This window comes from Rattus norvegicus, chromosome 8, assembly GCF_021556685.1.
Source record: "Rattus norvegicus strain SHRSP/BbbUtx chromosome 8, alternate assembly SHRSP_T2T, whole genome shotgun sequence".
NCBI classification, from domain to species: domain Eukaryota; kingdom Metazoa; phylum Chordata; class Mammalia; order Rodentia; family Muridae; genus Rattus; species Rattus norvegicus.
The window spans coordinates 22,674,695-22,699,002 of record NC_141541.1 but is presented as its reverse complement, the minus strand read 5'-3'; the positions used below and the strand labels follow the sequence as shown (position 1 = coordinate 22,699,002).

General features: G+C 38.2%; 1 protein-coding gene across 1 annotated transcript; it reads left to right on the top strand.

Annotated features, from left to right (window-relative positions):
* The first annotated feature begins 3,573 nt into the window (after positions 1-3,573).
* On the top strand, positions 3,574-4,512 carry Or7g16 (olfactory receptor family 7 subfamily G member 16). The gene is given in 1 exon segment (NM_001000882.1): positions 3,574-4,512. A coding segment is annotated over 1 exon segment (939 nt).
* Positions 4,513-24,308: the final 19,796 nt, after the last annotated feature.

Below are 24,308 nucleotides of genomic sequence, written 5' to 3'. Positions count from 1 at the left end.
ATGCTCTTTGTTTTCTTTGACCATTGTGCCAATATCTCTATGGTATCTTCTACACCTGAGGTTCTCTCTTCCATCTCTTTTATTGTGTTGGTGATCCTGACCTCTTGACATCTTTTCTAGATATTTCATCTCAAAAGCTGCATCTATTTGTGGTTTCATATTGTTTCTTCTTACATTTTTAGGTCTTTACCACTCTATTCAACTCTTTAACCTATTTGATTTTGTTTTCCTGTATTTCTTTGAGGGATTTGTTTCCTCTTTAAGGGCTTCAACCTGTTTAACTATATGTTCCTTATTTCTTTAAGTGAGTTATTGATAGCCTCCTTAAAGGATTCTATTATCTCCTTGAGATGAGATTTTAAGTCAGCATAATGCTTTCCAGCTTTATTGGGATATCTATGTAGGGAGAGCTGGGTTTTGACACTATCAAAGTATATTGCCTTCTGTTGTTTGTGATCTTGTGTTTGCTTGTCAACATATGGTTATCTCTGGTGTTAGCTGGTCTGGCTGTCTCTGTCTGGAGCCTTCCTTTTGTGTCCCTGGGTTGCAGCAGATATCCCAGGAAATTTGTAGCCTTAGCTGTAGCCAATCTCCTGGGAGACGTGCAGACTGTTATCCTGGCTGCAGCAAGTCTCCTGGGAGCCCTGAAGAATGTGTGATTTTAAGATTAATATTTTAAATATTTTTAAAATGAACACATACTTCGTTGTTTTTTTACATGGTAGAGAGCCATGCCAAATATATAAAATAATTCTAAGTAATATTATATTTTCAATTAATAATGCCATCATGTTAAGAAAAATAGACATTGAGTTAGAAATGAATTCACTGAAAGTAATACTTTTAAAACTTTGAAGTTTTAAATGATGGTATATGGCTATTATTCTACACTTGAAAAGTTGAATTCACTGAAAGCAATACTTTTAAAAGTTTGAAGTTTTAAATGATGGTATATGGCTATTATTCTACACTTGAAAAGTTGAGGTGAGAAATGAGAAATTCAATTTCAGCTTTGGTTACATGAAAGGTAAAAGACTGTGTTACAAAAGATTTTGTCACAAAGATTGAACTAAAATACAAAAAAATAAAATTATAATAGAAATGACTTTATGTGTATTTTCTAAAGTCAGCACTGAACAATAAAAATAAAAAGGCTTTTCAGAGAAAGTATTTTTCTCACATATAACTCATTGATGACAAACAGCTGTTATTCATAAATATATCTCTGATACCCACATACATAGGCCACAATTTACTTGTGAGATAGAAATAAAATGTTCTGTTATCTTTACCTGTGTAATGTCCTTTAAGTAACAAGAAATATTTTAATGTACTGGTGAGATAATATGTGTCATGCATGCAAGCTATTTAAATAGTTGTTAGTTGAAATGATACAAAAAGTGGTACAATACAATGAAACCTCTAGGAGCTGAAAGATAGGCTTCTTGAACTTATTTTATTAATGGTATTTAAGGAAATATGCTTCTGGGATCATAAACAAAGTGATATACTGGATTTAATGAGGACATTTGGAAATTTGCTCTCTGGAGATGCAAAGACTATAGAATTCAGCCTGTGCAAGCCTCCTGCAAAACACCTGCCACAGTCATAAACAGATACCTATGACTCTTAGAAAGGATCCTACCTGACAAATGAGAAAGGACTCAGACAGTCTCAGACAAATCTTCCAACTTCAATATCTAAGTAAGTCAATACATGTAGTTCTTTGAGATCAACAGGTTATCTAGAGTCGATCAGTTAAAGTTTAGATAATGACATTAGGAATGATCCATCATCTCTTATCCTCTTTTGTTTAAATTCATTTTAAGTTTTATATGTTAATTGTATATTAGTCCATAATTCCTAAAGGTATTTCTACTTTTGAATATATCTCTGTTTACAATGATTAATATACCAATGTTCTGTTTCTATCTACTGTCCTCCCATCCTCAAATACATTACTTATTTTTGATGACTCTATGATGACTTATATTCCATGTTAGAAACAAAAACAAAACCAAACCTGTTAAAAATGTTGGCATGAGAATAATAAACACTTAGCAATTAAATGGATCACTTTATTTTATTCATTTCTTGTTATAAAATAGTCTCATTGTTTCTGTTTCAGATTACTTTTAATATAATTAACACTTTACATTTTCAGCTCATAAAGTCTGGATCAATCATATGCATAAATTCCCTACTCTACAGGTATGTTTCTCCTATCAATGATTTTCTCCATTCACAAAGTATGTGCTGGACTATGGATTACATTGAGAATTTCTATGTTTGATATTAAATCATGTAGTATATCTTGTAATCTCCTTGTCTTGCCATACAGCTAGCATCCACATCCTTACATTGAACATGTGTCTTATTTTAGCGTAGTGGTTATAGTATAAATAAAATTGATTGTTGTTTAATATAACATTTAACAATTACATAGAAAGTTTATATTTCCTAAAGACTGAGAATCTCAATTCTTTAACCTTCTTTTCAAAGATCTGTAATATACTCTTCATTCCATTCTTTAAGTTTTTTAAAACTGAAAAGCCATGTTTTCCCTTCTTTTACAGGAATATTTTCACATAGCTTAGCAGATAATCTAGTAGTAACATCCCTAATTTCTCCTAGAAATTAACTTCCAAAGGTTATGAGTTGTCTTTTCATGAGGAAGTGTCATGAGTTTGAAATATAAGTGATATATATATATATATGTATATATATATATATAATTTTCTATTCTTTGTTCAGATGTTCAGATGTACCAGAAAGGAAATATTTCAGTTATTTAACCTAACTTAATTACTATGAGTAGACTGTCTTATAAATGGAAAGGCTATATATTTTTTAGTAAAAACTTTAAAATTATAAAAATAAAATGGATATCTTAGTTATAATCCAAGAATATTGCTTATGTGTGCATCAAATACATAAACAGACATTGGTTAAAATGTCAGCTGCACAATCATATAATTAAAGCTATAACCCTTACTCCAATCACTGTATGTTTTTTTTCATGTTAACAAGGAAATCTTAGATTTCCTAAAAATATCTTTAAATAAGTGTGGTAAAAAGAATAATTTGACATGACACCATCATGTCTGAGAAGCAAGTCAATATTTGATAAACATTTTAGGCTTAAGTATTCATAACTTTTTACTTTTCTTTTTCTCATATAAGTAATGGATATTTCTAATTTTAAAATCCATATTACTCTATGATGTTTAAACTTAGTGCTGAGAACAACTCAAAAAACAAGTTAATTTATAAAAATAAATAAATGGTGTAAAAACAAGAGTGAGGGCACTGATAGAGGGACTAGGAGAAAAAATCAAACAAACAAACAAAATCCACCAGACTTCAGAGTTCAGATGAAAATGCATGCTTCCTCATGATTTATTGTACATCAAAACCACCTGGAATATGATTTAAACTGTAGGATAAAAACCATAATATTAATAGTTTATAAGAAATATAACAGAGAACAGACATATATCTAACATAGTTAAATGTTGTTCTTTGCCACCACATTTGGTTTCTCTCCATATTTCCACCAGATTCACCCATAAAATGGAATCGAAAAACCAAACGGATGTTTCAGGATTCATTCTTATGGGAATAACAGATGATAAAGCACTGAAGCCATTCATCTTCAGCATGTTTACCTCCATGTACTTGTTAACCATCTTGGGAAATCTGCTCATCATTCTGATTGTCAGCACTGAATCCAATCTCCAAACTCCCATGTACATATTTCTCTCTAATCTATCCTTTAATGATATCTGCTTAAGCACAACAATCATTCCAAAGACATTGGTGAACATTCATGCAGAGGAACAGAGCATCACATATACTGGCTGTTTTACACAAATCTGCTTTACCTTGCTTTTTTGTAGTTTTGAAAGTTGTCTTCTTTCAGCAATGGCATATGATCGCTATGTTGCTATATGTCATCCCCTGAACTACATGGTGATCATGAGTTCTCAAACCTGTGGTCAACTAATTCTATTATCTCTAATTATTAGTCTTGTGAATAGTGGATTGCTTGGTCTGATGATGTTGCGGTTGTCCTTCTGCACAAATGTAGAAATTCCCCTATTTTTCTGCGAACTTGCTCAAGTCATCAAGCTAGCTTGTTCTGACACCCTAGTCAACTATATTCTCATATATCTTGCAACAATCATACTTAATGGCATTCCAATCTCTGGAATAATTTTCTCTTATACTCAAATTGCCTCTTCTGTTTTTAGAATGGTCTCAGTGAAAGGAAAGTATAAAGCAATTTCTACCTGTGGGTCTCATATTTCAATGGTTTCCTTATTCTATGGTACAGCATTGGGTGTTTATATTAGCTCTGCAGTCACGACCTCAGTCACAAATACTGCATTTGCTTATGTGATGTGTACATTGGTCCCTCAAATGTTGAATCCCTTTATATACAGCTTGAGGAACAGAGACATGGAGGTAGCCTTGAGGAAACACATCAGTAGGGTAGTGTGTTTACTCTAATGGAACCTTTCTAGTGAACTTGGATTTCTGGACTAAACCAGAAGGGTGGGGATTTTTAATGAGAACAAATATCTGTCTTTTTATTTCACTCTTTTAAGATTCACAAATAACTTACAATCTAAAACTATATTCTGTGGTTTCCTTTCTTTTCTAGAGTTCTCTAGACATCTCATGATTGAATAGTTATTTTGACTATCTAAGAACAATTCATTTTGTTATGTCATAGAAGAAAATATTTGCTTAAGGCTCATAGTTTTAGCATTGTGTGTCATAGATAAATACAGAAAGATTAATTTATTAACTGATACCAATGATACAGACTTCAACGGGTAATTTGACATTTAATTTTTTCATAAAATATATTATGCTAATTGATACATAAATGTAATATTTAACACCTATTGTAGCTGTGGTACAGAATTAGGTGTTTATATCAGGTCTGTACTCATGACCTCAGTCACAAATACTGCATTTGCTTATGTGATGTATACATTGGTTTCATAAACATTTATTGTGAAAAATACAATTAATTGCTTCTATAATATTATTTTACACAACAGTAGACATTATCTCTGCCATAAACTGTATGCAAAATCAATGTAAATTTTTCTTCATGTGATTGGTAGTTATAGATTATCTGCTTTGGCAATATCCGTATTTTGTTTAAGAAAATTTAAAAATATATTACATGTTTTCTTAAATGATCAAGAACATTTTGATAGTTTTTTCTTGTTGCATTTATCAGTGCATTCTTGGTAGATATGTGTTCTTCTTTGGTTGTTTGCATTCTAGATGTTGCCATTGGTTATTCATCTTTTGACAAAATGATATTAAGAAATATTTAATTCTATTATGCTGAACAGATTAGAAACAGTTTTGCAGTGTTATCTACTTATAAAATCCATCAGAATAATGTTCAGTAAGTGGCATTGTTACCCAAAGAAGTTCTTAGATATATTCTAGGTTTGTACAACAACAATATACAAAGAAGTGGGACTATTTGACTCTAAGGCAAAAGAAATTTAAAATGGCCACTAAATGCTTAAACTCTTAGAAGTCATCTGTGTCCCCAAGCTATGCCTTCCCTTGGTGTTTGTATAATGACAGCATCAAACAAAGAGCCAATGTTGAGTGAATTTGAAACATCAATTGGCAGATGAGGCACCCAAACAGGTTGCTCTGTACGAATACATAGCCCCATCATTTCCAACTATTATATCCACAAAATTAATATTTCATCTTTCAGGTATTCCCAGAGTTCCTACATATATCAAAAAAGAAAAAGAACAACTGATGAAGAGGCTAATGAAAATCCAGAGGGCTGACTGATTTTCACAGATAGGAAAATAATAATTCCACAGATGACAGCTTCCAACCTAGGCACACAAACTCATGAAGTGATTCATTTTGGAAAAACTGCACAACTAGAATTACTACAAAAAATATGTGCTAGTGTCAAGGTTACCTACATTGACTCAACAAGCTAGAAAAGCCAGTTTGCAGTCTGCTTGGAACAATTACAAATAGGGTTACAAGAGTCCCATGCTGATACAGAAACACAGGTTCTATCCATCTATAAGTGGACATTCGGCACATCAGAGTATACTGATACTTATGGTTATGGTGTGCACTTTTCAGAGCAGGCAGGTTATTTGTTTCTACAATTAATTTGGCCTTTACACATGGTACCATTCCAATCCTTAAGCCAGGTGGAAAAAATAAAGACTTTACAAATGACACTCCCCAAATATTACCCTGAAACAAAACTCCATTGGCCATACTTTTCCTGCTTGGATTATTTAGAGTATATTTTTGGGTTTCTTTTGTTTTGTTTTGTTTTGTTTATTTTTTAAATTAACTTGAGTATTTCTTCTTTACATTTCAAATATTATTCCCTTTCCCGGTTTCCAGGCAAACATTCCCCTAATCCCTCCCTCTCCCCTTCTGTATGGGTGTTCCCCTCCCCACCCTCCCCCCATTGCCGCCCTCCCCCCAAAAATCACGTTCACTGGGGGTTCAATCTTAGCAGGACCAAGGGCTTCCCATTCCACTGATGATCTTACTAGGATATTCAGTGCTACCTATGAGGTCAGAGTCCAGGGTCAGTCCATGTATAGTCTTTAGGTAGTGGCTTAGTCCCTGGAAGCTCTAGTTGCTTGGCATTGTTGTTCAAAAGGGGTCTCGAGCCCCTTCAAACTCTTCCAGTATTTTCTCTGATTCCTTCAACGGGGGTCCTATTCTCAGTTCAGTGGTTTACTGCTGGCATTCGCCTCTGTATTTGCTGTATTCCAGCTGTGTCTCTCAGGAGAGATCTACATCCGGCTCCTATCGGCCTGCACTTCTTTGCCTCATCCATCTTGTCTAATTGGATAGCTGTATATGTATGGGCCACATGTGGGGCAGGCTCTGAATGGGTGTTCCTTCTGTCTGTGTTTTAATCTTTGCCTCTCTATTCCCTGCCAAGGGTATTCTTATTTCCCCTTTTAAAGAAGGAGTGAAGCATTCACATTTTGATCATCTGTCTTGAGTTTCATGTGTTCTATGCATCTAGGGTAATTCAACCATTTGGACTAATAGCCACTTATCAATGAGTGCATACCATGTGTGTTTTTCTGTGATTGGGTTACCTCACTCAGGATGATATTTTCCAGTTCCCTCCATTTGCCTGTGAACTTCATAAAGTCATTGTTTTTGATAGCTGAGTAATATTCCATTGTGTAGATGTACCACATTTTCTGTATCCATTCCTCTGTTGAAGGGCATCTGGGTTCTTTCCAGCTTCTGGCGATTATAAATAAGGCTGCTATGAACATAGTGGAGCACGTGTCTTTTTTATATGTTGGGGCATCATGTGGGTATATGCCCAAGAGAGGTATAGCTGGATCCTCAGGCAGTTCAAGGTCCAATTTTCTGAGGAACCTCCAGACTGATTTTCAGAATGGTTGTACCAGTCTGCAATCCCACCAACAATGGAGGAGTGTTTCTCTTTCTCCACATCCTCACCAGCATTTGTTGTCACCTGAGTTTTTGATCTTAGCCATTCTCATTGGTATGAGATGAAATATCAGGGTTGTTTTGATTTGCATTTCCCTTATGACTAAAGATGTTGAACATTTCTTTAGGGGTTTCTCAGCCATTCGGTATTCCTCAGCTGTGAATTCTTTGTTTAGTTCTGAACCCCATTTTTAATAGGGTTATTTGTCTCCCTGCGATCTAACTTATTGAGTTCTTTGTATATTTTGGATATAAGCCTTCTATCTGTTGTAGGATTGGTAAAGATCTTTTGCCAATCTGTTGGTTGCCGTTTTGTCCTAAACACAGTGTCCTTTCCCTTACAGAAGCTTTGCAGTTTTATGAGATCCCATTTGTCGATTCTTGATCTTAGAGCATAAGCTATTGGTGTTTTGTTCAGGAAATTTTTTCCAGTGCCCATGTGTTCAAGCTGCTGCCCTAGATTTTCTTCCACTAGTTTGAGTGTATCTGGTTTGATGTGGAGGTCCTTGATCCACTTGGACTTAAGCTTTGTACAGGGTGATAAGCATGGATCAATTTGCATTCTTCTACATGTTGACCTCCAGTTGAACTAGCACCATTTGCTGAAAATGTGATCTTTTTTCCATTGAATGGTTTTGGCTCCTCTGTCAAAATTCAGATGTCCATAGGTGTGTGGGTTCATTTCTGGGTCTTCAATTTTGTTCCATTGGTCGATCTGTCTGTCTCTGTACCAATACCATGAAGTTTTTATCACTTTTGCTCTGTAATACTGCTTGAGTTCAGGGATAGTGTTTCCCCCTGATGTCCTTTTATTGTTGAGAATAGTTTTAGCTATCCTGGGTTTTTTGTTATTTCAGATGAATTTGCAAATTGTTCTGTCTACCTCTTTGAAGAATTTGATTGGTATTTTGATGGGGATTGCATTGAATCTGTAGATCCCTTTTAGTAAAATGGCCATCTTTACTATATTAATCCTGCCAATCCATGAGCATGGGAGATCTTTCCATCTTCTGAGGTCTTTTTCAATTTCTTTCTTCAGAGTCTTGAAGTTCTTATTGTACAGATCTTTACTTGCTTGCTTAAAGTCACACCGAGGTACTTTATATTGTTTGGGTCTATTATGAAGTGTGTCGTTTCCCTAATTTCTTTCTCGGCTTGTTTCTCTTTTGTGTAGAGGAAAGCTACTGATTTATTTGAGTTAATTTTATACCCATCCAATTTGCTGAAGTTGTTTATCAGCTTTAGTAGTTCTCTGGTGGAATTTTGGAATCACTTAAATATACTATCATATCATCTGCAAATAGTGATATTTTGACTTCTTCTTTACCAATCTGTATCCCCTTGATATACCTTTGTTGTCTGATTACTCTGGCTAGAACTTCAAGAACTATATGGAATAAGTAGGGAGAGAGAGGGCAGCCTTGTCTAGTCCCTGATTTTAGGGGGATTGCTTCAAGTTTCTCTCCATTTAGTTTAATGGTAGCAACTGGTTTGCTGTATATGGCTTTTACTATGTTTAGGTATAGGCCTTGAATTCCTATTCTTTCCAGGACTTTTATCATGAAGGGGTGATGAATTTTGTCAAATGCTTGCACATCCTCTAATGAAATGATCATGTGGTTTTGTTCTTTCAGTTTGTTTATATATGGATCACGTTGATGGTTTTCCGTATATTACACCATCCCTGCATGCCTGGGATGAAGCCTACTTGATCATGGTGGATGATTGTTTTGATGTGCTCTTGGATTCAGTTTGCCAGAATTTTATTGAGTATTTTTGCATCAATATTCATAAGGGAAATTGGTCTGAAGTTCTCTTTCTTTGTTGGGTCTTTGTGTGGTTTAGGTATAAGAGTAATTGTGGCTTCATAGAAGGAATTCGGTAGTGCTCCATCTTTTTCAATTTTGTGGAATAGTTTGGGTAATATTGGTATGAGGTCTTCTATGAAGGTCTGATATAATTCTGCACTAAACCCGTCTGGACCTGGGCTCCTTTTGATTGGGAGACCTTTAATGACTGCTTCTATTTCCTTAGGAAATATGGGGTTCTTTAAATGGTTTATCTGTTCCTGATTTAACTTCGGTACCTGGTATCTGTCTAGGAAATTGTCCACTTCCTGTAGATTTTCAAGTGTTCTTGAATATAGGCTTTTATAGTAAGATCTGATGATTTTTTTGAGTTTCATCTGAATCTGTAGTTATATCTCCCTTTTCATTTCTGATTTTGTTAATTTGGACACACTCTCTGTGTCCTCTCGTTAGTCTGGCTAAAGGTTTATCTATCTTGTTGATTTTCTCAAAGAACCAACTTTTGGTTCTGTTGATTCTTTCTATGGTCCTTTTTGTTTCTACTTGGGTAATTTCATAGCTCATAGTTTGATTATTTCCTGCCTTCTACTCCTCCTGGGTGTATTTGCTTCTTTTTGTTCTAGAGCTTTTAGGTGTGCTGTCAAGCTGCTGACATATGCTCTCTCCTGGATCTTTCTGCAGGCACTCAGAGCTATGAGTTTTCCTCTTAGCACAGCTTTCATAGTGTCCCATAAGTTTGGGTATGTTGTACCTTCATTTTCATTAAATTCTAAGAAGTCTTTAATTTCTTTCTTTATTTCTTCCTTGACCAGGTTATTGTTGAGTAGAGCATTGTTCAACTTCCATGTATATGTGGCCGTTCTTCCCTTATTGTTATTGAAGACCAGCTTTAGGCCGTGGTGGTCTGATAGCACGCATGGGATTATTTCTATCTTTCTGTACCTGTTGAATCCCGTTTTTTGACCAATTATATGGTCAGTTTTGGAGAAAGTACCATGAAGAGCTGAGAAGAATGTATATCCTTTTGCTTTAGGATAGAATGTTCTATAAATACCTGTTAAGTCCATTTGGTTTATGACTTCTAATAGTCTGTCTACGTCTCTGTTTAATTTCTGTTTCCATGATCTGTCCATTGATGAGAGTGGGGTGTTGAAATCTCCTACTATTATTGTGTGAAGTGCAATGTGTGTTTTGAGCTTTAGTAAGGTTTCTTTTACGTATGTAGGTGCCCTTGGATTTGGGGCATAGATATTTAGGATTGAGAGTTCATCTTGGTGGATTTTTCCTTTGATGAATATGAAGTGTCTTTCCTTATCTTTTTTGGTGACTTTTAGTTGAAAATTGATTTTATTTGATATTAGAATGGCTACTCCAGCGTGCTTCTTCCAAACATTTGCTTGGAAAGTTGTTTTCCAGCCTTTCACTCTGATGTAGTGTCTGTCTTTGTCTCTGAGGTGTGTTCCCTGTAGGCAGCAGAATGCAAGTTCTTCATTGCTTATCCAATTTGTTAATCTACGTCTTTTTATTGGAGAGTTGAGACCATTGATGTTGAGAGATATTAAGGAATAGTGATTATTGCTTCCTGTTATATTCATATTTGGATGTGAGGTTATGTTTGTGTGCTTTTCTTCTCTTTGTTTTGTTGCCAAGACGATTAGTTTGTTGCTTTTGCTACGGTGTAGCTTGCGTCCTTATGTTGGGCTTTACCATTTATTATCCTTTGTAGTGCTGGATTTGTAGAAAGATATTGTGTAAATTTGGTTTTGTCGTGGAATATCTTGATTTCTCCATCTATGTTAATTGAGAGTTTTGCAGGATACAGTAACCTGGTCTGGCATTTGTGTTCTCTTTGGGTCTGTATGATATCTGTTCAGGATCTTCTGGCTTTCATAGTCTCTGGCGAAAAGTCTGGTGTGATTCTGATAGGTCAGCCTTTATATGTTACTTGACCTTTTTCCCTTACTGCTTTTAATATTCTTTCTTTATTTTGTGCATTTGGTGTTTTGACTATTATGTGTCGGGAAGTGTTTCTTTTCTGGTCCGATCTATTTGGAGTTCTGTAGGCTTCTTGTATGCCTATGGGTATTTCTTTTTTTAGGTTAGGGAAGTTTTCTTCTATAATTTTGTTGAAGATATTTACTGGTCCTTTGAGCTGGGAGTCTTCACTCTCTTCTATACCTATTATCCTTAGGTTTGCTCTTCTCATTGAGTCCTGGATTTCCTGTATGTTTTGGACCAGTAGCTTTTTCTGCTTTACATTATCTTTGACTGTTGAGTCGATGATTTCTATGTAAACTTCTGCTCCTCAGATTCTTCTTCTATCTCTTCTATTCTGTTGGTGATGCTTGTATCTGCGGCTCCTTGTCTCTTCCTTTGCTTTTCTATATCCAGGGTTGTTTCCATGTGTTCTTTATTGATTGCTTCTATTTCCATTTTTAATTCCTTCAATTGTTTGATTGTGTTTTCCTGGAATTCTTTCAGTGATATTTGTGTTTCCTCTCTATAGGCTTCTACTTGTTTATTTATGTTTTCCTGGAATTCTTTCAGGGATTTTTTTGATTCCTCTCTGTAGGCTTCTACTTGTTTATTAATGTTTTCCTGTGTTTCTCTAAGGGAGTTCTTCATGTCTTTCTTGAAGTCCTCCAGCATCATGATCAAATATGATTTTGAAACTAGATCTTGCTTTTCTGGTGTGTTTTCATATTCTGTGTTTGCTTTGGTGGGAGAATTGAGCTCCGATGATGCTATGTAGTCTTGGTTTCTGTTGCTTGGGTTCCTACACTTGCCTTTTGCCATCAGATTATCTCTAGTGTTACTTTGTTCTGCTATTTCTGACAGTGGCTAGACTGTCCTATAAGCCTGTGTGTCAGGAGTGCTGTAGACCTGTTTTCCTGTTTTCTTTCAGCCAGTTATGGGGACAGAGTGTTCTGCTTTTGGGCGTGTAGTTTTTCCTATCTACAGGTCTTCAGCTGTTCCTGTGGGCCTGTGTCTTGAGTTCACCAGGCAGGTCGCTTGCAGCAGAACATTTGGTCTTACCTGTGGTCCCGAGGCTCAAGTTTGCTTGTGGGGTGTTGCTTATGAGCTCTCCCTGGCGGCAGCAACCAAGAAGATCTGCACAGCCCTTTCCGGGAGCTTCAGTGCACCAGGGTTCCAGATGGCGTTTGGTGTTTTACTCTGGAATCAGAGATGTGGGCTAAGTGTAGACTCTTCTGGTTCCCCAGGCATGTCTGCCTCTCTGAAGGTTTAGCTCTCCCTCCCACGGGATTTGGGTGCAGAGAACTGTTTATCCGGTTGGTCCCTTCAGGTTCCGGCAGTGTCTCTGATGCAGCAGATTTCCTGCTCCTGTGCCCTTATCCAAGGGAGCCCAGAGGCCATATACAGTTTCCTCTTGGGCCAGGGATGTGGGCAGGGGTGGGCAGTGTTGGTGATCTCTTCTGCTCTGCAGTCTCAGGAGTGCCCACCTGTCCAGGCGGTGAGCTCTCTCTCCCACAGGGTTTGGGAGCAGTGAGCTGAAGGCAGGGAGTACGAGTATGTTTTATACCATATAATTATATTTTCCATTTTTTGAGATCATGTTTAGCCAACCATTACCATGTCTTTCAAAGGAGTTGATATACATCCTACACTCTAGAATCTGAATTATAGATACATCTGTGTCCAGTGATTCTTGAAAAAGTTGGCTGACACTGCACAGAAATTGGCCAATCTTCAACAGTCCCTCAGCACTTTAAGTTGCAGGTATCAAGGTATTAATACAACACATCCACACAATGGCTGCTATGGGCCCAAGTCTAGAATGGACCTAGGGAATTTGTCTAGAAGTGCCCCTGGAAGTTCACATTCTTACAAATGAACCAAAAATGAGGAAGAAAGCTCAGTTTCTACCATATCTGATGTCCTTCCTGATTGTGCTGATGCACATCAAAGCTACTCCTCATGTAATCTCTCCAATTCTGTTAATTAAATTGTTCTAACATAAAGAAACTGATGGCTATAAACATACAAGGAACTTATAGAATATCAACTACATTGAACCAAAAAATAAAATTAAATAAAAACCTCCCACCACATAAAAATTCAAACACTAATTTCCCTTCTGGTCTCCACCTGCACCTGTGGCAAATCAGCATGCCTTCCCTCCCAACCATACACCACAGCCTGCTCATCTCCCAGGAGATCTGCCCTAACAAGGAACATATGAGGTCTATTTTAACCAGAGACATCAGAGGCCTGCACTAACTAGGGATATAAGAAGCCTGTCTTAACCAGCAACAACATTGCCTGCATCTGAAAAGGCCTGCTCCAATATTATCTTCCTCCATGAAAGCCAACTCCAATTCAGAACACACAGATCAGTTAATACCAGAGATTTCCAGCTTGGGAAAAGCAAATACAAGAACATAAGCAACAGAATCCGATATAACATGGTACCATCAGAACACACTTCTCCTATAACTGCAAGCAATGTTAATCTTAACACACCCGAAGAGCAAGATTATGACATAAAAATCTCATCTCATGAAGATGAAAGAGGTCTTTGCGTTTAAGGAATATATAAATAACTCCCTTAAAGAAATCTAGGAAAATATAATTGAACAGGTGAAGGATTTGACCAAAATGGTCCAAGACATAAAAGTAGAAATGGAAACAATAAAGAAATCACAAGTGGGGTCAACCGCAGAGATGAAAAACCTAGGAAAGAGATAAGGAACTATAGATACAAAATCACCAACAAAATACAAGAGATAGAAGATAGAATCTCAGGCATAGAAGATACCATGGAAGATATCAAAACATCAGTTAAAGAAAATGCAAAATCGGGTTGCAGAGATAGCTCAGCCATTAAGGCTAGGCTCACAATCAAAAATATAAGGAAATGCAAAATCTAAAAACTTCCTAGGCTAACCCAATCACAGAAAGACATACATGGTATGCACTCACTGATAAGTGGCTATTAGCCCAAATGCTTGAATTACTCTAGATGGCTAGAAAAAATGAAACTCAAGGCAGATGATCAAAATGTGAATGCTTCACTCCTTCTCTAAAAGGGGAACAAGAATACCCTTGGCAGGGAAGAGAGAGACAAAGATTAAAACAGAGACTGAAGGAACTCCCATTCAGAGCCGGCCCCACATGTGGCCCATACATATACAGCCACACAATTAGACAAGATGGATGAAGCAAAGAAGTGCAGACCGACAGGAGCCGGATGTAGATCGCTCCTGAGAGACACAGCCAGAATACAGCAAATACAGAGGCGAATGCCAGCAGCAAACCACTGAACTGAGAATAGGACCCCCGTTGAAGGAATCAGAGAAAGAACTGGAAGAGCTTGAAGGGGGTCGAGACCCGATATGTACAACAATGCCAAGCAACCAGAGCTTCCAGGGACTAAGCCACTACCTAAAGACTATACATTGACTGACCCTGGACTCTGACCTCATAGGTAGCAATGAATATCCTAGTAATAGCACCAGTGGAAGGGGAAGCCCTGGGTCCTGCTAAGACTGAACCCCCAGTGAACTAGACTGCTGGGGGGAGGGCGGCAATGGGAGGAGGGTTGGGAGGGGAACACCCATAAGGAAGGGGAGGGGGGAGGGGGATGTTTGCCTGGAAACCAAAGAATTATTATTAAGTATTAAATAAATTTAAAAAAAGAAATCAATATATTTTGGGCTAAAGTCCTGGTTTGATAAACTTGCTTATTGATATTAGAATCCATAGAAGGTGTTTGATTTGTTTTATGAACTACCCCACTAAAGGCCATATGGCTCATTCAAGTGGGAAAGAGAGAGTTTGCGGTTATTTTTGATATATACCACAACAGGAAGCTCAGATTCTGTTAACATGGCCTTCACGGGAATTTTGGGTTAATTTCCTGATACAACAGAGTAAAAAAGCCTAACAGGCTCATTGTTAAAAAAAAACAAAAACAAAAACAAAAACAAAAAACTTCCTAGCCTAAAACATGAAAGAAATGATGGCAATAAACATACAAGAAGCCTACAGAACATGAAATAGATTGGACTAGAAAAGAAATTCCACAAGACATATAATAATCAAAATACTAAATGTACATAACAAAAAATATTATTAAAATCCATATGGGAAACAGGCAAAGAAATGTATAAAGGAAGACTTATCAGAATTATGCCAGACTTCTCAAGAGCAACTTAAAAACAGACCTGAAAACTCTAGAACAAAAAGAAGCAAACACACCCAAGAAGAGTAGATGGCAGGAAATACTCAAACTCAGAGCTGAAATCAATTAACTAGAAACAAAAAATAATAAAAAGAATCAACAATATCAGGAGCTGCAACTTTGAGGAAACTAATAAGATAGAAAAGTCTTTAGCCAAACTAAGTAACAAGCACAGAGACCTTACTGAAATTAACAAAATCAGAAGTAAAGGGGGGAATATAATAACAGAAACAAAAAAGTCGTCAAACATTACTACAAAAGCCTATACTAGGCAAAACTGAAAAAAAAACTAGATGAAATTGATGACTTTTTAGGCAGAGGACATGTACAATTGTTAAATCAAGAGCAGGTAAACTCTGGAGTGGCAGGTCCCACACGGTCTAGACGCCGTTCGGAACTGAAGAGACTGATCAACAGTTCTCTGCACCCAAAACCCATGGGAGGGAGAGCTAAACCTTCAGAGGAGCAGACACGATTGGGAAACCAGAAGAGACTACACTCTGCCCACATTTCTGACTCCAAATGAAAACATCTAATGCCATCTGGGACCGCGGTGCACAGGGGCTCTGGGAAAAGGCGGCACAGGCCCTCCTGGTTGCCACCCTCACAGAGAGCTCAAAAGCAGCCCCCCCACTAGCAACTTGAGACTTGGTACCACAGGTAAGACCAACTTTTCTGCTCCAAGCGACCTGCCTGGTGGACACAGCACACATGCCCACAGGAACAGCTGAAGACCAGTAGACAAGAAAGACTACATGCCTGAAAGCAGAACACTATGTTCCCATAACTGGCTGAAATAAAACAGGAAAACAGGTCTTCAGCACTCCTGACACACAGGCCTATAGGAAGGTCTACCCACTGTCAAAAATAGCAGAACAAAGTAACACCAGAGATAATCTGATGGCGAGAGGCAAGCACAGGAACCCAAGCAACAGAAACCAAGACTACATGGCATCATCGGAGCCTAATTCTCCCACCAAAACAAACACTGAATATCCAAACACACCAGAGAAGCAAGATCTAGATTTAAATTCATATTTGATCATGATGCTGGAGGACTTCAAGAAATACGTGAAGAACTCCCTTAGAGAACCACAGGAAAACATAAATAAACCAGTAGAAGCCTATAGAGAGGAATCATCAAAAATCCCTGAAAGAATTCCAGGAAAACACAATCAAACAGGTGAAGGAATTAAAAATGGAAATAGAAACACTAAAGAATGCACAAAGGGAAACAACCCTGGATATAGAAAACCAAAGGAAGAAACAGGGAACCATAGATACAAGCATCACCAACAGAATATAAGAGATAGAAGAAGAATCTCAGGAGCAGAAGATTCCATAGAAATCATCAACATAACGGTCAAAGATAATGTAAAACAGAAAAAGCTACTGGTCCAAAACATACAGGAAATCCAGGACTCAATGAAAAGATCAAACCTAAGGATAATAGGTATAGAAGAGAGTGAAGACTCCCAGCTCAAAGGACCAGTAAATATCTTCAACAAAATTATAGAAGAAGCAAGCTGGAGTAGCCATTCTAATATCAAATAAAATCAATTTTCAAGTAAAAGTCATCAAAAAAGATAAGGAAGGACACTTCATATTCATCAAAGGAAAAATCCACCAAGATGAACTCTCAAACCTAAATATATATGCTCCAAATACAAGGGCACCTACATACATAAAAGAAACCTTACTAAAGCTCAAAGCACACATTGCACCTCTCACAATAATAGTAGGAGATTTCACACCCAACTATCATCAATGGAGAGATCATGAAAACAGAAATTAAACAGAGACATAGATAAACTAAGAGAAGTCATGAACCAAATGTACTTAACAGATATTTATAGAACATTCTATCCAAAAATAAAAGGACATACTTTCTTCTCAGCACCTCATGGTACTTTCTCCAAAATTGACCATATAATTGGTCATAAAACAGGCCTCAACAGATACAGAAAGTTAGAAATATTCCCATGTGTCCTATCAGACCACCACGGGGTAAAGCTGGTCTTCAATAACAATAAGGGAAGAACGCCCACATATACGTGGAAGTTGAACCATGCTCTACTCAACGATAACCTTGTCAAGGAAGAAATAAAGAAAGAAATTAAAGACTTCTTAGAATTTAAAAAAAAATGAAGGTACAACATACCCAAAGTTATGGGACACAATGAAAGCTGTGCTAAAAGGAAAACTCATAGCTCTGAGTGACTACAGAAAGAAACAGGGGAGAGCATATGTCACCAGCTTGACAGCACACCTAAAAGCTCTAGAACAAAAAGAAGCAAATACACTCAGGAGGAGTAGAAGGCAGGAAATAATCAAACTATGAGCTGAAATCAACCACGTAGAAACAAAAAGGACCATAGAAAGAATCAACAGAAACAAAAGTTGATTTTTTGAGAAAATCAACAAGATAGATAAACCCTTAGCCAGACTAACGAGAGGACACAAAGAGTTTGTCCAAGTTAACAAAATCAGAAATGAAAAGGGAGACATAACTACAGAATCAGAGGAAATTAAAAAAATCATCAGATCCTACTACAAAAGCTTATGTTCAAGAAAACTTGAAAATCCACAGGAAATGGACACAGGTACTGAAGTTAAATCAGGAACAGATTAAACCATTTAAACAACCCGATACCTCCTAACAAAATACAAGCATTCATTAAAGGTTTCCCAACCAAAAAGAGCCCAGGTCCAGACGGATTTAGTGCAGAATTCTATCAGACCTTCATAGAAGACCTCATACCAATACTTTTCAAACTATTCCACAAAATTGAAACAGATGGAACACTACTGAATTCCTTCTGTGAAGTCACCATTACTCTTATACTTAAACCACACAAAGACCCAACAAAGAAAGAGAACTTCAGACCAATTTCCCTTAAGAATATCGACGCAAAAATACTCAATAAAATTCTGGCAAACCAAATCCAAGAGCACATTAAAAACAATCATCCACCATGATCAAGTATGCTTCATCCCAGGCATGCAGGGATGGTGTAATATACGGAAAACCATCAACATGATCCATTATATAAACAAATTGAAAGAACAATACCACATGATCATTTCATTAGAGGATGAGAAAGCATTTACAAAATTCAACACCCCTTCATGATAAAAGTCCTGGAAAGAATAGAAATTCAAGGCCTATACCTAAAAATAGTAAAAGCCATATACAACAAACCAGTAGCTAACATTAAACTAAAATGGAGAGAAAATTGAAGCAATCCCACTAAAATCAGTGACTAGACAAGGCTGCCCACTCTCTCTCTACTTATTCGATATAGTTCTTGAAGTTCTAGCCAGAGCAATCAGACAACAAAGGTAAATCAAGGGGATACAGATTGGAAAAGAAGAAGTCAAAATATCACTATTTGCAGATGATATGATAGTATATTTAAGTGATTCCTTGCGTCCTTGCTCCTCAACAGTCAAAATCGAAGGTAAAAGGGAGCTGCGTGAAGCTCACTTATATACGAGAGACTGAGACGCGCCTTCAGCTGCTGTGATTGTCCTTTTAACAGCGAAAACGGTGAAAACAGAACTTAAAGAGTAGGGTGGCTCCCAGGACAAATACTATAGCCTCAACAAATCCTTCCCAAGGCTGTGACAACCCCAGACCAAAGTCCAAGAGAGGGCTGCCTCTCCGAACGTATCTACCTGCAGTTCTGAATCCTCCTTGTCGCCAAGGGATCTCCGAAGGTGCTGACGATGGCGAGGTCTTTCCCGGGTTTCGGCACCAGATGTCCCGCGCTACGTCTCGCCAGCAGGAACAATGCGGCACACACAGGATCCTACTGCAGAAAAGCTTTAATGTGTCTTGAGAGGGAGAGCATAAGCTTACAATGCGGAGACGCCGAGTGAGGAATAACCGTCCCTTATATAGGAAACTATCCTCGCCTAGGACGTGTCACTCTCTGACTGGTCGCTGCCAATTATGCCAGATGACGTACCAAAACGTACGTGTCCTTTTGAGTAGGGAAGTTACCAGGCGCCTGCGTATTGCCCTTTTTACTAGGTGCATTCTGCCGGATGCCGGTGCCATCTTGTAATGGAGTTTGTGAGGACAGCTCCTCACATCTGTGAGGATAGCTCCTCGGACAGCTCCTCACATCTGTGAGGACAGCTCCTCGGACAGCTCCTCACACCCATGTGTTCCAGATTATTCCCTACTTTTTCATCTATTAGTTTGAGTGCATCTAGTTTGGTGTGGAGGTCCTTGATCCATTTGGACTTAAGCTTTGTACAAGGTGATAAGAATGGATCAAACTGGATTCTTCTACATGCTTACCTCTAGATGAACCAGCACCATTTGCTGAAAATGCTCTTTTTTTCCGTTGTATGGTTCTGGCTCCTTTGTCAAAAATCAAGTGACGATAGGTGTGTGGGTTCATTTCTGGGTCTTCAATTCTATTCTACTGGTTTATGTGTCTGTCTCTGAACCAATACCATACAGTTTTTATTACTATTGCTCTGTAATACTGCTTGAGTACAGGGATAGTGATTCCACCAGTAGACTTTATATTGTTGAGGGTAGTTTTAGCTATCCTGAGTTTTTTATTTCAGATGAATATCCAAATTGTCCTGTCTAACTCTATAAAGAATTGGGTTGGGATTTTGATGAGGATTGCATTGAATCTGTAGATCACTTTAGGTAAAATGACCATTTTTACTGTATTAATTCTGCCAATCCATGAGAATGGGAGATCTTTCCATCTTCTGAGATCTTCTTCAGTTTCTTTCTCCAGAGGCTTTCAGCTCTTATCATATAGATCTTTCACTTGCTTGGTTAAAATCACACCGAGGTATTTTATATTAGTGGGGACTACTATGAAGGGTTTCGTTTCCCTAATTTCTTTCTCGGATTGTTTTTCTTTTGTGTAGAGGAAGGCTGCTGATTTATTTGAGTTAGGGAAGTTTTCTTCTATGATATTTACTGGTTTTTTGAGTTGGGAGTCTTCACTCTCTTCTATACCTATTATCCTTAGGTTTGATTTTCTCATTGTGTCCTGGATTTTGTGTATGTTTTGGTCCAGTAGCTTTTTTCTGTTTTACATTATCTTTGATAGTGGTGTCAATGATTTCTATGGAATCTTTTGCTCCTGAGATTCTCTCTTCTATCTCTTGCATTCTGTTGTTGATGCTTCTATCTATGGCTCCTTTTCTCTTCCTTTGGTTTTCTATATCCAGGGTTGTCTCCCTCTGTGCATTCTTTATTGCTTCTATTTCCATTTTTAATTCCTTCACCTCCTTGATTGTGTTTTCCTGCAATTCTTTCAGGGATTTTTGCGTTTCCTCTCTGTAGGCTTCTGCTTGTTTATTTGTGTTTTCCTGCATTTCTCTAAGGGAGTTCTTTATGTCTTTCTTGAAGTCCTCCATCACCATGATCAAATGTGATTTTAAATCTAGATCTTGCTTTTCTGGTGTGTTTGGATATTCAGTGTTTGCTTTGATGGGACAATTGGGCTGAGATGATGCCATGATGTCTTGGTTTCTGTTGCTTGGGTTCCTGTGCTTGCCTCTTGCCATCAGGTTGTCTCTGGTGTTACCTTCTTCTGCTATTTCTGACAGTGGTTAGACTGTCCTATAGGCCTGTGTGTCATGATTGCTGTAGACCCTTTGAGCAGGAGGCCCAGATGGTGCTAGGTATTTTCTTCTAGAGTCAGAAATGTGGGCAGAGAGTAGTCTCTTTTGGCTTCCCAGGTGTGTCTACCTCTCTGAAGGTCTAGCTCTCCCTCCTATGGAATTTGGGCGCAGGGAGCTTTTTGACTGGGTCCCTTCAGATCCAGGCAGTATCTGGACTGCACAGTTCAATGCCCCTATCTTCCTGTTCCCAAAGGCCCTATACAGATTCCTCTTGAGCCAGGGATGTGGTTAGGGGTGGGCAGTAATGGCGGTCTCTGCTGCCCTACAGTCTCAAGAGTTTCCACTTGTCTGGGCAGTGAGCTCTCTCCTGATCTCACTTTTGTATATTACACCCTGTCTACATCTCATGGATGAACCCTATTTGAACATAGTAGATGATACTTTGATGTGTTACTGGATTCAGTTTGTATGTATTTCACAGAATATTTTGGGTCATTTTTTAGTAAGTGTTTCAGTTTGATTTTAGCCCTGATTTTGATTATTTCCAGGCTTTTATTCATATTTTGTGTGCTTTCTTCTTTTTTCCTACAGCTTTGAGATGTACTACTAAATTGATGGTACAAGAGTTTCTAATTTCTTTATGGATGCGTTTAGTGCTATCAACTATCTGCTTTGCACTGCTTTTATTGTGTCCCATAAATTTGCATATGAATCTTGAAAATATCATCCTGAATGAAGTAACTCTATCCTAAAAGGACATACATTGTATCTACTCACTTATAAATGGATATTAGTCATAACCACTTACCTTCACAGACCAAAATAAGAAAAACAAGAAGGAAAGAACAAGCAAGAATGCTTGAGTATCACTTAGAATGGGGAATAAAATAATCATGAAAGGCAGATATAGGGAGGGAGACAGACGAGGAGGAGAATGGGGGTGTGGGTCAGGATCATGTCTGAGGAAGGAAAGGATAGATAACCAAATGGCCTTGAAAATGAATTGAAATCTCAAATTTATGGGGATGGGGCTCTTCAGGATTGACAGAGACCTGGGTTAAGAGAGGCATCCAAGAATCAGTAGGGTGACCTTGGCTGTGACTCTATACTTTGCAGACATAAAACATGAAGAGGCCACCTCCTGTAGCCATACAAGAATCACAGTATGGCAAGTACCATCCCCTGGCACTATTAGTGATACTCTGGTATGCTTGCAGACAGGATTCTAGCATGACTGACATCTGAGAGGCTCCATTCAGCAGATGACTCAAACAGATTCAGATACCCCCATATAAACAGGAGATGAAATTTGGGGACTCTTGTGCAAGAATATGAGGAAGAATTGTGACCCTAAAGAAGATAGGAACTCCACGGGAAGACCAACCATTTCCAACTGTCACCTTGGGACTCTGAGAGTCCTATAAACTGGCTTGACATATACCCCCTGCAGATGGGGAGCTTAGTCTTCATGTGGGTTCTAACAACCAGAGTGGAGGCTATTCAAAAAGCTGTTGCCTATTCTTCTAGCTGGGCTGCCTTGTCTGGCCTTAGTGGGAGAGGAGTGCCTATCCTGGCAGAAAATTTAAGTGCCAGTGGGAGGGGGTATACCTAGTGTGATGGTTTGCATATGCTTAGCCCAGGCAGTGGCACTGTTAAAAGGTGTGGCCTTTTTGAAGAAAGTATGTCTCTGTGGGGGTGGGTTTGGAGACCCTCCTCCTTGCTTCCTGGGTATGTTGAGTCCCCTGGCTTCCTTCTGGTGAAGATGTCGAACTCAGTTCTTCCTACACCATGCCTGCCTGGGTGCTGCCATGCTCCTACCCTGATGATAATGAACTAAAACTCTGAACCTGTAAGCCTGCCTCAATTAAATATTGCCCTTTATAAAATTTATGTTTGTCATGGTGTCTGTTCACAGCAATAAGACCCTAAGACACTTAGGGAACCCTAATTAACACAGAGGAAAAGAGAGTCTGGAGAAAGTGTTGTGGAAGTGGTGAATGAGAGAGAGCAGTGAGCAGAATGTAACATGAACAAGTCAAACATAAACTAAATTTTAAAAACAGACATGAATGTTGCAGGCAAATGGATTAATCTTGAGAATTACACCCCAAGTACAATAACCAAGTCCCAAAGGACATGCATAGTATATCCTCATTTATGAGTAGATATTATCCATAAAATAGAGAAAAACCATACAATTCTCCACATACCCAAAGAAGCTATCAAGAAGGAAGGCATATGTGAGGACTCTTAAATCTCACTTACGAGGGGGAATAAAATAGTCTAAGAGGCAGGTAGATGGAGGGAACTGATTGGGAAAAGTAATGGGGGTGGAAATGGTGGTGGTTAGCATCAGTTGTGGTAAGGACAGGAGAGATGGCCAGATGACCATGAAAATTAATGAAATTCTGCAACTGACTGGGGTGCAGATGTGACAGACATCTCCAGGACAAGTTAGAGACCTGGGAAAAGGGAGAAAATAAAACATCGATGGGGATAACCTTAACTGTGACTCATAGCACTAGGGATATGGACTATGAACAGGTCACTTCCAGAAACCAGGCCATAATCCCAGTGAAGTGATAGAAACACCAACCCATTAACAAAACTTTCAACCCAAAATGTATCCTTTATACAATAAATACAGTGATGAGGGATAGAGCAAAAACTGATGGAATGGCCAGTCAATAGCAGTCCCAACTTGAGGTCCATCACATGGGCAACCATCAATCCCTGATACTATTAATGATACTCTGTTATGCTTGCAGACAGAAATCAAGTATTGTGTCCTCTAAGAGGTTCTACCCAACAACTGACTCAGACAGATGCAGAGACTCACAGCAAACCAGTGGATGCAGCTTGGAGACTCTTATTGAAAAGTAAGAGGAAGTATTATTGCAGGTCCCAAAGGGCATAGAAACTCTACAGGAAAACCAACAGAATCAACTAACTTGGACCTTTGGGGCTTTCTGTGTCTGAACCATCAACCAAATTGCACACATGGGCTAGACCTAGGCCTTCCCACTGCTATGTAACAAATGTTCAGGTTGGTCTTCATGTGAGTTCCAAACAACTGGAGCAGGTGCTATCCCTAAACCTGTTGTCTGTCCATGGGATATATTATGCTAGCTGTGCTGCCTTGTCTGGCCTCAGAGGAAAAGGATGTGTATAGCCTCACAGAGATTTAA